Source organism: Vigna radiata, unplaced genomic scaffold (genome assembly GCF_000741045.1).
Source record: "Vigna radiata var. radiata cultivar VC1973A unplaced genomic scaffold, Vradiata_ver6 scaffold_212, whole genome shotgun sequence".
In the NCBI taxonomy this organism is placed as follows: Eukaryota; Viridiplantae; Streptophyta; class Magnoliopsida; order Fabales; family Fabaceae; genus Vigna; species Vigna radiata.
In genome coordinates this window covers 447065-461726 of record NW_014543432.1, presented here as the reverse complement: position 1 = coordinate 461726, position 14662 = coordinate 447065, and the positions used below count along the sequence as shown (strand labels likewise).

Genomic DNA, 14662 nt, shown 5'->3' with positions numbered 1-14662 from the left:
TATACTGTATATATTATTTTAGAATACCACATTCATTCTTTTATTATGATTTTAAATATATATATATATATATATATATATATATATATATATATCGATCTAGTTACCAAGGTCTAAGTCACTTTGGTGGATGTAATTATGAGGGGCTATTTAAAATTTTATAACCCTCTATGATTGAAAATGTTACCAACGAACCCAGAATCATGTAGTGAAAACAAGGAAATTTGCAAAAGTTAATGAATTTGAAAAAAAAAAAAAAAAGAACACATAATTGCCATTATTAATGCACCAAACAACATGGACAAATTTCAGTGAACACGGTAACATAAGTAGAACAAAGTTTGAAGTTAATACATAATGATACAAAGAACACTCACATAAGTGTTCATCACCGTTTGATTTATTTAGTTCTTCAACACAATCAGATATCATACATACATACACCTTCCATTTCTTTCTTCTCCGGATCAATTAGCCATCACCTGATCCTGCAATATTGTGCAACCTATTAAACAATCAAGTGAAATAACTAAAGAATTTAAACTGATATAACTATCTAACTCAATTGACGGTAATGAGAGAAAATAAATGAAAGATTCATTACCCTAGATGTATTGAATGTTTTATATTCACTGTGACTCAATTTTATTATACAAAGGGATGAATTGAAACTATTATAAAAACATAATTCACTGTGGCGCTTGCAGGTTTTGACAAGTCTGCGACGTGGGTGTAGGGTGGACGCAAGCCACCATGGTCCACGTCCTTTTGTTTATTTTGCAAACCTCTCACTTTATCTCCTTTCACTGCATTTTGATTTCACCATTTGAAGGCCACCACCAAACCAACCAGCCACCGACTGAATTAGCAGCCATCAAACCAGAAAACCGTTGGACCAATTGATTTTAAACCTGCTTCTCACATGTTCTTAGAAGTATCAATTTGACCTATATGCATGGACCATCCTGTATTTCTATATAAATTATCCTTTTATTGACACTAAATAAATGTGTGGAAAAAGTCTCACTGTCTTAAGCCCTCTCTTAAACAAGATTAGAGTCCAGATCAAATTGAATTTGATATCGTTACAAATTTAATTGATCGTGTTACGAAACTTTAATTAACTCTTAAATATTTTTTATAATAGCTTAACTCCTTATAATACTTTTAAATTCTAAATTGATCTTTAAATATTTCACATTAATTATAAATTGATTCTTTATTTTAATTTTTACTGTTTGCAACTTAACAAGAGTGCTAGGCCCAACCCAATTTGTATGACTAGCCAAACCATCCCAACTTGAATTGGGCCAAACATTGTCCAACATGAGTTCAAACTTGGTCAACCTTGTCTCAGTTTGAATCAGCATGACACGATATGATCTTTGTCTGGCATTAACCTGAAGCGGGTCCAACTTAACTTAACCTAATATCCATCAGACTTAACTTGCCTAGATGTGGGTCTGAATCAACTTAAGAAAAGGTAGTTTAACTCAACTCAACTCAAGATAGACCAAATTGATTCAGTCTCATGTGGACCCGGGATAAGTCTGAGCAATGTGGCTTGACTCTACTTGACCTAACATTGACACAACTTTACTCCACTCGATGGGGACCTAGCTCGACTAGGCCTAAGGTGGGTCTAATTCAACTTAGTATGAGGTGGGACCTCACATGACTCGACGAGAGGTGGGCCTAACTCGACTTAGCATTAGGTGAACCTAACTCCACTTAGCCCAAGGTGGGCCTAACATGACTTAACCAGAGATTGATCTGACATGACTTGGCCAAAGATGGGCCTAACTCAACTTATCATGAGGTGGATGTGACTCCATTCGGCCCAATTTGGTCGTGGCCTGACTATCCGAATGTGTGTATGCCTTAACTCGGTCCTAAGTGGACCCAGCTTTACTCTACCAAAGGTTGAGCCAATCTAACTCGGCTTGAGGTAGACCCAAACTAACTCAACCCAAGATGGACCTGAATTGATTCTTCTCGAGGCGGGCCTGATGCTACTTGTCCCAAGATTAGCTCGAACCAACTCAAATTGAGGTGGGTTTAACTTAAATTAACCCTAGGTAGGCCAAAGTAGACTCGGCTAGAGGTGGGCATCACTCTACATAACCCAATATGGGCCCATCACAAATAAACCAAATGTAGGTTTGACTCGATTTCACTCAACTTGGCATCACGAAAACCCAACTTGTCTCAACCTAAGGTAAGCTTGACTTAGCTTGTTTGACTCAATTGAGCCAAGGGTGGACTCAACTTAATTGAGCTTGAGGTAGATTCTAATTAACTCAGCTAAAGATAGGTCTGACTCAATAAAACCTTAGGTAAGCTAGATTTGTTTCGGCTTAACGTGAACTCAATGTGAGCTTAACTTGACTAGATCCAATGTGGAATTGACTTTACTTGAACTTGACATGGGTCCAACTTGACTTAACTCAACTTTATTGGTTCAAGTGCGCTACTCAACTCAATCTAAACTGTGTCGGACTTGGCTCAATCTGAGGGCATCCATCTTGGACTTGGCTCAATCTGAGGACATCCATCTTGATTGAACCGACAATTTTGTAGGCCTAACTCAAGTCGATCAAATGTGGGCTTAACTCGACTATGTCCATTGTGGGCTCAATTCAACTTAGCATAATGTTGACTTTATCGACCCTATCTATCTTGACCTAAGGCTGATTTAAACAATCGGTTCATGGGACTTTTATTGTTATTTTAACCTATGAACGTTTTCTTTTGTGGGTTTTTCAGCCTTGTGAACTTTTTTTGTCGCCAACTCACATAGATTAAGACCAAATCCTATATATTAGAAAAAATTGAATGTCTATAATCTAGCTTTTATAATACTCGTTTCATAGTATTTTTTTATGAGTAAATATTTATATTGGTCTTTGAAATATATTGTGTAGGTTAATAGATCTTTGATTAAAAATTTTATATTAATGAATATTTGAAATATCAATTTATAATTCTTTAAATGTTGATGCAAGATAAGTAAATATACTTTTTTTTTGTTTAAGAAGAATTATCAAAGTTTTACTCATTCTTTTATAATACTTTATATATATATATATATATATATATATATATATATATATATATATATATATATATATTTAAGTATTTACTCATTCTTACGTAATAATCTTTTGTATGGCTATTATTAGACTTCATGTAATTCAATTAGATGATCTAATAAAACAAATCGAATTTAAAATGTAAATACACTTAACTTGTTAAATTGAATTAGATTTTTTTATCCCATTTAAATTAAATTAAATCTACATTGTATTTAACTTTTTATATAGTATTTAAATTTGGTTTTAGAATTGATTTAAATTAAACATAACCCAATCGAATTCATTATAATGTGGGTCAAGTTTTATTGACACAATCAATGTGGGTTAACTTGGTCAAACTCAATCTAATTTAGGCTTAGCTTGATCCAACCTAACTTGAACAGGGTTTAACCTAATCAAGTCTATCCAAAGTTAGGCCTAGTCTAACCAGTGTTGACTTGGGTTAGGCTTAACCTAGCTAACATGGGCATAACCTAACTCCACCCAAACTAAAATTGCCATTACCTAACACTATGCCAACTTGGCCTAAGCTAAACCTGGCTTAACTTAACTTGACTTAACGTTGACCCAACTAGCCTAACATAACCCTAACCAAACCTAACCTATATGGGCATAGTTCAACCAAGTTTTATTTAGGTTCATTTGGACCCAACCCGACCTTGCATGACTTTGGTCCAACCCTATTTTTCTTAACTTTGACCTAACCCAACCTACGTCAAAGTTGACTTAGCCTAACCTAAGAATGGATTGACTCGACCTAACGTGGACATAGATTGACTCAGTCTTTTGACTTGGGCTGATCAACTCCACTCGACTTAAGCATGACTCATCTTGACTCAACTTAAGCCTCACCCTCTTCGGTTTGGCTCACCCTAGGATAGCGTTTACCTCCCTTAAGCATGGCATGAATATGGGTGAAATCAACTTGACTTAGGCTTGTCCCAATTTGGTTTGAAGTAGACTTGGGTTGACCTGTCAATACCTAAGCCCTATCCAACTTATCATAACTTGACCATGGGTCGACCCATCTTAATCGAACCCAGATTCAACCTGACTTAGGCCTTGACTAGATTATGCTAACTTGGGTTCTACTAGATTTAACATATTATGTAGTCACCCAACTTCTCCTAACATTGGCTTAGGCTGACTTAGCTAAACTAGGGCACGAGTCGATTCGGTTTAAAGTAAATGTAGGATGACTCAGCCCAACATGAACTAACACCAACTCAAGCTAACTTAAACACAACTTAACATAGCCCTACCTAAGCCAACTCATTATGGAATATGCCCAACTCCTTCTAACTTAGGCTCGCGTAATTTAGCCTAGTGTGGACATGAGTTGTCTCAACTTGACGTGTGTTCGAGCTTACTAAACCTAACTTAAGTCATGTTATGCTCAACTCAAATTTAGTTTATCTTGGCTTGATTTAGGCCCATTTGACAAGGCTGACATGGGTTTGGCTTGATTTGAAATGACATGGTCTTGTCCTGACTCAGCATAACCGAGCCCCAATGCAATTGAGCCCAAAAGTTGAGTTGCAATGACTTAGCTCAATCTTGGCCCAAGTCAACTCAACTTAAACTAAGCCTAGACTGACTCGAGCTAACCTTGACCTAGCTCACTTCAACAATGATGAATGCATATTTATACCCACATTTATGTTTTAGAATTCAAATTTTTGATGACATTATTGTGCTTAAATGATTGATTTAATGTGAATTTATGACGATCGGATTTATTGGGTTTGGGAATTAAAAATGCTTAAAATGTGATTCTTAGTTGCATAAATTATTTTGAATGTTTTAATGTTTATTTGTGCAGCTGAAGTTAGAATTTTATTAATTTAAAGCATGAAATTGAATGGTCAAAGATGGTCCAATCTGGTCAACTCAGGGCTTTTATACAAATTAGAGGAAAATTTTGGACTTATGTGTAAATTTGAATAAAATAAAAAGAGTTGAAATGTAATTTTGGGCAAGTTTAAATCTGTTAGATATTTTAAAAGATATTTTTGGAGAAAATATATCTTAAGATATTTTACTTGATATTGTTAAATAATTACCTTATTTAACTATATCAATAAATATCAAAAGATAATATTTGTCAAATATTTTTTTATCGAGGAAAGACATTATCAAATATTCTCAAAAACTAATTAAATCTGTTGAATATTTGAAAGATATTAGATATAAGATAAAAGATTTTATCAACAGAAGATTCAAAGTCCAAGCCCAATCAAGCCTATATAAGAGACCTAGGGGACTTCATTCATGGATCCACCACTTCACTCTTCTCTCTTATTTCATCATGTATTCAACTCCATTCATGGAGAGCTAAGCATTTACGGTTATTCTGCTGTAATTTCATTATGGATTCTGAGGTTAAGTGAATTAATGCAATTGTTTATTTTGATTATTGATTTAAGTTGTTCTCTCTGTGCCTTTCATCTCTCTATCATATTAAAAGCAAAGATTTTTTCATCATTATGTGTTTGAATCTACATGCATATTAATTATATGAGTTCTAGGGTTTCTAGGTTTAATTGAGAATCTAGTTTGATTTAATTTAGGAACTTTCCTATGATTAAATGGTTTTTACTATCAATTAAGAATGTACTTTGGTTGGTAGTAATAATTTCAACTATAATCAATTGACAATTACTTTGATTGATTAGCTTTTAATTTGGTTAAGAGATTTAAGAATAAACATGATTAAACACAATAAAATTGATTGAGAATGTATTTTGGTTGAATTTATTGTGAATAATCTAGAAAGGTCTTGCATTTGATTGAGAACGTACTCTGATTAACTGCATGACCGTCCTCAAATTAAATAAGAATGTACTTTAACTAATTTGAAACTTAAACAATAATCAATGGAACAATGATTTGTGAATAACCGATGATGAATCTGTTTTGGAAAAGCAGTGAAATTAGTCTGTTTCTTCATAATTGTTTTTAAGGTTCTTCTTTGTTCTAAAACATTCTTTAAACATTCTCACTTTTATTCATAAGCATTGCATAACATTCATAAGAATCATATATTCGAAAGCAATTTTGTGTTTGTTGGGAGACGACTCAGGGTTACTTTAGCCCTATCTATTTTCTTGAATACTACTTGGCAATACTGAAGTTGTCTTGAAAAGTAATATTAATTTGATAGCTCCAACGACAACTTATCACTCAATCTTGGCCCAAGTCAACTCAACTTAAACTAAGCCTAGACTGACTCGAGCTAACCTTGACCTAGCTCACTTCAACTTGATTTAGGCTTATTTTATTAAACCAACATAGCTCAACTTATTAGGTCTTGCCTAACATGGGTTTATTTGCACTCAACCTAACATGGGTTCGACCCAACTTAGTTTGACCTATACCTTGCTTCAACCTAGTTTGGTCTTACTTGACTTAGGTCCTCCTCAACTTATACTAGCATAAGCCTGGCCTAACATCATTTAACTTAGGTACAACCTAACTTTAGGATAGGTTAGGTCAGGTCCAACCTGCTTGGGGTCTATGTTGGATAGAGTTTGGTTTAGTATTACATGGTCTTGGTTGCCTAACTTGAATTTGGTGTGGCCCAATTAGATTTATCATGGGCTCGAAATTTATCCAACCTAGCATGACTTGTTTCTCGAACTTGCATGACTTGGTTTAGTCTTACTTAAGTTTAGTTCGACCTAACAATTTATAACTTGAACTAATTGAAACTTTTCTTGCTTTTGAATTTGAAAATTTTGAAAAATTATCCAATATATATCCAATTCAAATCTAAATAATGGTTAGGTTTAAAATCTAAAAATATATATTTGAATTTGAGATTTGTTGGAAGTCACACATCTACTACATATAAGGCCAATTTAAAGTATATATATATGGGTGCAAACCTCACTTTACAAGTTGTCATTTTAGGGTTGAGTTAGACTTAAATCTCACTCCTTAACATGGTATCAAAGTCATTGTTAAAGCTTATCCTAGCGATATTTGTTGTTTGTTGGGCATATTGTTTCATCCGCTATCGTGCCACTATAAGACCATCCATTAATGTCTAGTCCCACGCATGAATATATATACCTTGGCATGACAGGAGTGTGTTAGAAATCTCACATAGACTCGAGATAAGGCCGATTTAGAGTATATATGTGGGTGCAAATCTCACCTTACAAGTCGGTTTTGTGGGATTGAGTTAGGCTTAAAATATACTTTGTAACATGGTATCGGAGTCAAGTTCAAACCTATCTTAGCGAGATTTGTGTTTGTTGGACAAAAGTGACTAAGTATTGATAATAATTGATGGCTACCCAAAAGTGACTATGTTCCAAAATAATACTTATACCCATTAGTAAAGAATAGCTACGAATCAAAAAAATACTCATTGCATCATTAGTTTGATTAGTCAAATTAATCACAAGAAACCATATACAATCATTTATTATCAAGTAATATCTTCCATCTTATCATTCTTATATTGCATGCTATAGCACTTACACTAAAAGTTTTCAAACTCAGTTTTTGAAAATATTAACATTATTAAATATAAAAGTATCATATGAATGCATATCAATAGGTGATATATGTAAAAACTATAAAAAGCTTTTAAATACAATAATATATGCAAAAACTATGAAAAGCTCTTAAATACAATCTTTATATTTTATTCTTAAATACAATCTTTACTTTTAAGTTTTAAAGAGTATTAGTTTTAAATTGATGGATTTGATACCCATCCTTTAATAGTGAAACGTTAACAGATGGATTGACCAATAAATTAAAAGGATTCGATTTTTTAATAAATCAAAGTGAAATAATAAAAATTACATAAGAACGATTCCAGTAATGTAAAATAGAAATATATTAAACAAAAGTTATAAAATTAAAAATGAAGTGATATGCTCATTATTTTTTAAATAAATATAATTCTTAATATGTTTTCTTTAATTATTTATAATATACATACATACCCGTTGCAGTTGGTGGAACGGCTAATCTGGTAGGGGATCCTCACTCTACATCTTCCTGGGAGTGAAGCTGCGGTATTGAAATTAAGCCCAGAAATGGAATCAGCAGACGATTTCAGGCAATTGCACGCGGTCCGGCGGTCGGCGGTGGTCCTCGCAGCCCTGTTGAGGCTCCTCACTCCTCCGCAGCATTTCGCCGGTGGCACTCCGCCAGGACCCCGAAGGTAATTGAGGCATGGGGATATGGCACTCACCACTTCGCTGCACGTGGTCGAATGTGTGAAGGGTGTAGTCACTAACACCATGCACATCACCGCAACCACGCTTGAAAATTTGAGAGCAGCCATCAGAACTTAGAGTAACAATTTGTAAAGTTGTTGTTGTGATGTTTATTTGCTTGGACGTGGAATTTATTGCTTTTTTCCTTGCAGAATACAATTGCTGCGAAAAACTAGGGTTTATATAGATCATATGAGACCAAGAGACTAGGATAGAGTCTAACATAGCGTTTGCGGATGAGAACATAGGTGGTGGCTATCGAGGAAGGATGGGCTACTGATCTTCATCAATATTTTCTAGATAAAAAGTAATATTGTTTTTAAATTAAAGATAGTTAATGTTTAATTTGTATGTAAATACACTATAATTTATTCTTTCCATTGGTATGGGTTAGTTTCAATTCCATTCACACGAAATATACTAATCGAAATTATGATTATTTATAGACATTCGATTATTTATAGACAGTTAACAAGTATATTTTACAAATATATTATATTAATAATTGATTATTGAATTTGATTACATAAAAATATATTGAAAATTAATGTGTATGGCTGTTACAAACCCTATAAATATAAATTGATGTTCAGATAAAATAACTTTAATCTATCTTAATAAAATAAAGATCTCTCTAAAAAAAATATCTTACTTGAATGTCGGAGTTTTCGAAGATGATTAGAAGATCAAAAGAGAGCAAAAAAAAAAAAAATTATGACCAAATTCAACTAAAACATTATATAATCAAAATACTCATTTGTTTTATCAAACTTAAACATTCAAATTAGTTATTCAAACATTATGAAACAAATTTTAATATTTGAAAAAGTCAAATTATCAACTTACATAATTAAAAACAATAAAACATTGTTGTTTGTAGATTGAAGTGTCAACCTCATTATAAATTCGTTTAATACGTGGACTAGGTAACTTGAACTAATTTAACCCTCATTTAAAAAATTAAATTTTTTTCACCTAACACTAATACATATGTGGTTAACCAGATTAGTTCATAGATTAAAACCTATTCTAGTACTACTAATAAAAATCCTATCTTCTTTAATTATGAAAATGACTTATATCTTTCCTCTTAAGATCACAGGTCAATGTTTCGTAATTACTGCACTCAAGTCTTCAGACTGCTAAAGTTTTGAATTAAATTGGTTAGGTTTTGAAGTAAAACGTGTAGCCATATCCCACCACTGATGAAGAATAGAACAATGTTCACGTCACGGCACTGAAAAGGGAGTCCCACCTTCTTCTATTACTCCCATTGACTTACTTTGGCATATTGGATTGCATTCATCATGGTAAACTATACTTTCTTTGTTTCTTTGTTTGATTGGTAGTTCCTATCTTGTTGCAAAATTTAATTAAAATGAAATTATCGTTTTGTATTGAGTTTGATAATTTTCATTATAAATAAAATGTCATCCAAATTTTGACATACTCTATATAGCCTTTTGCTTTTAGTGTAATTAAATTTAATAAATAGGTTGAAAAGCTTCAACATGTAAAGTGCGTAAAAGTTAAAATGGGTTTAGTCCATTACAGCATTAATAAAATAAAAAATGTAAAGTGTGATCGCCGTTGAAAATTTTGTTTTAAAGATATAATTTATTTATGAATTTATCAGAAAATTCATTTTCTTTCATACTAAACTATAATTTTGTGTTTCATATATGCAAATTTACATCATTAGTATTTTATGCCTTTTTCTATAAACGATTCTGTACAATATTTACATAATATTTATCTTTTAAAATTTAAACATAACCTGCGTAATAATTTAAACAATATTAATTTAAAATTTAGTAATAAAAATTAATGTCTATAATTAATTTATAATTGATTTTCACATTGCTTAACTTTTAGAATATCTATATTTAATAAATATTCTTTATTGATGGAGAAGTTCTTTATTTATGTGAATATGTCATGTCCTTTTTAGTGTTCACATTTTTTTTTTCAAATTTATCCTTTAAATAAATTTTTTAATTAAAATAATTATTTTATTAATTTTACGGTTTTTTAAGTTTTTAAATGTTTTTTTTTTAATTTTATTGTTTTTAAAATTTGTAAGAATCTAGAAAATAAAGTATTAGAGTAGATCAGTGTATCAAAATAATGAGACGAGCAATTTTATTTTAAAATAATCTTATAATATAAATAGAACTTTCTAATGCTCGATTCATTATCTAAAACACTTCATCTTTCTAAAACACTGTTTTCTACTCTTTCTCTGCTTTCTCTCTAGGATTTCTCTCAACTGAGTTGTCTGATTGACGATTAGGAGGTGCCCAAACGTTCACGGTGTAGGGGGCTACACAACTGACCGATCAATTTCTTGATTCTAGCTGGTAAGCTGTTTTTTCCCTTTCTCCACATGTTTTTGAGTCGTGATCATGCATAATGTGTTGTTGCATGTGTCTTGTGTTTTTCTTCTTCAATTCTCCGTTCAATTCTAGTTGTAAGAGCTGTTCTTGATCACCAATTAGTGGTTTGTAGGGTTCTGTTGAGTTTCCTTGCGGTGCAAGGTACTGTTGGAGCAATTCTTTGAGTTAGGCAATTATTTCTGAGGTAAGGGGAGCTAGGTTATTACTTTCTTTGTAGTTGAATATATATGTGTAGTGAATGTTGTGCTATGGATCTGATTATACTAGAATGGGATTTTGTGCATGTTGGCTTTTTGCGTATTTTGAATGATGAATTGTGAAACTGTGAATTGATGTTTATGAATTGATTTGGATGAGATATACTGTTGTAATTGAGTTTATTGGAGATGTGACATTTGTTATGATGGTTATTAGGTTGGTGATTAAGTGAATTATAGTGTTTTTAGGTATTTTAGAGGAAGCGAGGTAGTGAATTTGAGTATTAGAAGTCAAGGGCTCTTTTGGTATGTTAAGGCAGTTTAGGTAAGTTATTTATGACTTGTTAGAGTCATCAAAGTGGTTGAAAACATGTTCAAAATGGTAAATCTGATTTTGGGTCCCTAAGTTGAGGAACTTGATGTTTTAGAATAGAAATTGAGTTGTAAACACTTTATATTGATGGTAGGAAGGTTTAAAATCACTTAAAAAAGTATAATTAGGTATAAAATACAACCTAGGAGTGTTAGAAAAAGGGAAAAATAGTTAGAATTGGTTATTGGTGATTGAGTTGCATAATTCTCCAGAATTTCGTTCTATAGATTATGTAGACTCGCTGAGCGAAAGGATTCGCACAACGCGTCACTCTGGCGAGATGCCCTTTACCAGGGAATTCACACAACGAACCGGTGCGTTGTGCGAATGATTGTAGAGAGTTGTTATCTCATTGGGCACTGGCACAACGAGTTTGTGCATTGTGCGAGTGGATGAAGAGGGTTGCTCTCTATCTGGTGATTTGCATAGAGAATCTAGTCGTTGTGCGACTGGTGGTGGTCTAGGATTAATGTCAGATTAATTCGAATAGCGAATAGGTGCGCTTTGCGAGTGTTTGGGGAGTCTGAGTCACTGTTTAGGACTCTCACATAGCGAGTTGGGGCGCTATGCGAGGAGTGGAGGTCTGGAACCTCTGTGAGCCTAATTCACGCAGCGATTTTAGTCGTTTTGAAAATAGTTGTGAAGAGTAGGTCTCTTTCTGAGGATTTGCATAGCGAGTTGGAGTAGCTATGCGAAAACCCTCTGGTTTCGCTCTACTAGTATGTGCGCTAGGCGACTAGTCCAGTTTTGGTTTATTCTTTTCTTCTTTGTTCTTGAGTGGTTTGAATGATAGTTTAATTCAGTTGATGTTATGAATAATTATGTATGGAATTATATGAATGTCAGAGGTATGAATTGTGATTTAAAGTGAAAGTATAGTTAATGGACGTGATTCCATGATCTCTCAGAGAGGATTTATGGTGGTGCCCTGGGTATGTTTAGAGTGATTTGTAGAAAGCTCAGTTATGGAGGTTATCCTGAAACTCCAATGGTCTTTCTTCTCACTTAGAGAGGATTGATCCATGTCGTGAGGAGTATCAGGAGGTCTTAGTCTTGGAGGCTTTTAGTATGGTCCAAGGTCTGGTATAGACAAACCTCGTGAGTGTGGTAGGGTGAAACCCATTGACAATGGATTTGCAAAGCAGTAGAAGCCACCACGAGTGCACAACCCGCCATAGCTCGGCAATCATTCGAAGTCCGGATGAGTCAAGTCTAGAGTATAACATGTTATGATGTGTGACCCAGGTTTACTTGAATTAAACATGTATGTTGTGTGTTATTATAATAGTATGATCTTTTTATATCTAGCTTACCCTTTTGCTTGTGTTTGTATTTTGTTTGTGTTGTGTTTTCTTTTGCAATGGTCATCCATTGGATGTGAGCAGAGGTAGATGAGATGTCCCTGGAGCAGGCTTTGGAGGGCAATGACGTGGTTGTCTAGTTTAGTTAGGCTGTTTATTTTTCTTTGTATAGTTTTGAAATAATCTATTGTATATAAAGTTTTAAATTTTATAGCCATTTTGGATGACTTAAGATTAACTCTTTATCTGCAAGTCTTTAATTGTTCTATCATATTATAATGATGACTACTATTTTATATAGTTTATATCATATCTTTTGGGATGTTACAAAATTAACCAATTTTAAACTATAAAATAACCTATAAAAAAAACTATTTGCAATAAAGTTATAAAAACTATATATATTTAATTTCATAGTCTATATTATTATATAAAGATAATTAATCTTTGTTTCTCCAAATCTTTTTCTAATTTTACCCTTCAAGTAACTTTTTTAAATTTAACTGTTTTTATGTTTAATACTTATTCTTAAATATTTAATCTTTTTTTTAAAATTAAATAAATAAAAATAATCCACAAAATAAATAAAAATTATATAATTAAATTATAAAAAATATTTATATCTATTTTAAAAATTATAATTTTGTTAACATAAAAAAGTTTAATACACTAATATAAAAAAAAAATACGCAAGTATATAACATGTATTTTTACTAGTGTATCTTTTGTTTGTAAACTTGTTAAAATAGATTATTTGACCTAATTCGCTAACCTATAATCAGTTAAAAAAATTAATTTATCATTTAAATTTTTTTAGTTTTTTTTTCTTTAATATTTTTTCTAGTGTAAAAATTGGAACTAAACGTTAAATTATCAAAATAATTATAAAAAAACTTATTATATTAATTAATGAGTAATATATACACTAGTATAGTAAAGGGAAATGACATCGGTTCTTTTCTCTTACAGGCACAGATTCTACAGCTGAAGCATATTTAGGCGAAGTAAAAAAGATAAGCTTTATGTCTCGGGTTCTGAACCAAGTCAAAAGGGTTTGAATTCACCCTCAGTTCATAGACAACCGAGGCAGTATAGTGTTTTTAATTTTTTTAATCTCAACCGATCGGAATTCATCAATGCTCAAGATTACCATTGTAGAATGCCTTCAAGCTTCGATTTTTTACGTCTGAGGGTGTTGGACCTTAGGGAAAGATTCAATTTTTAAAAAGCTTCAGTTTTTACCCTTAGGGAAAGATCTCAGATATTCATCCTGGTTCAGAATCTCACAGCCACAGCTTCCAGGGAGCAACAAAGGGTCAAAGTTATTTACTTCTTCTCTCAATCGTATATTCTCAGCCCTAAGGTTTTGCTCGTCAAAGGACATTTCTCCACTGAGGCCTCCACAATTAGGGCAAAAAGCATGACTTACCGTGATGGGCAGTGGGGACGACGACAACAGCGGGGGCGACGACGATGACAACTGCAAGGACGAAGGCGGCACCCAAAAAGTGAACGAATCACAGGGGACTGGCAGCGACGAAGACGACACCCACAAAGTGAAGGAATCCCGGTAGCGACGGTGGTGTAAGCAACGTTTAGGGAGAACAACTGTAGTGACGACAGCCCTTGGAGAGAATAACAGCGGTGGCAATGAAGATATGAAGAGAAATGAAGCAATGAACAAAAATGATGCAAAGGGGCAAGGCAACAACATGAAGAGGTGCAATGAAAAGAGAGAAAACAGAAGCAGCGCTTATAGTGGAAGTAGAAAGACAAAAAATTAAAAAAAAAATGGTTTAATACCTATTTTGGTCCCTCTTTTGGGATGTTTTGTTCAAAGTGGTCCCTTCTTTTTCAAAAAGTTCACTAAAGTCCTAAATTTCGCAAAAACTGTTCAATGTGGTCCTTTTTGGTTACAGCGTTAAGTTTCTTAACGGCACAGGTGTCAGGTGGCTATTAAGTGACTACGTGTTGCCACAGGTGCTGCCACCTCAGTCCCCTTTGCCACGTCATCACCATCTTCTCCAACAGAAACCCTAATTGCCACCAAACCCTAGCCGCCA

At 33.2% G+C, this 14662-nt stretch overlaps 1 protein-coding gene across 2 annotated transcripts; it reads right to left on the bottom strand.

Annotated features, from left to right (window-relative positions):
* Positions 1 to 326: 326 nt before the first annotated feature.
* LOC106754444 (non-specific lipid-transfer protein 1) lies at positions 327 to 8588 on the bottom strand. 2 transcript variants are annotated; one of them, XM_022777957.1, is made up of 2 exons: positions 8053 to 8588; positions 327 to 505 (listed from the first exon to the last, which is right to left on the bottom strand). In XM_022777957.1, the coding sequence occupies exons 1-2, from the start codon at positions 8398 to 8400 to the stop codon at positions 479 to 481; spliced, it is 375 nt and encodes a 124-aa protein (XP_022633678.1). In that variant the 5' UTR covers positions 8401 to 8588; the 3' UTR covers positions 327 to 478. The 2 variants fall into 2 exon arrangements, with proteins under 2 accessions (XP_022633678.1, XP_014491944.1); XM_014636458.2 differs by having other exon boundaries at positions 327 to 488; positions 8057 to 8584.
* Positions 8589 to 14662: the final 6074 nt, after the last annotated feature.

Bases quoted from the DNA above. Each gene is read 5' to 3' on its own strand.
- LOC106754444 (XM_022777957.1), bottom strand. From the start codon at position 8,400: ATGGCTGCTCTCAAATTTTCAAGCGTGGTTGCGGTGATGTGCATGGTG. The intron at 506-8,052 runs GTATGTATATTA...ATTGTTTAATAG, and splicing joins CCACCAACTGCAACGGGTAT to GTTGCACAATATTGCAGGAT.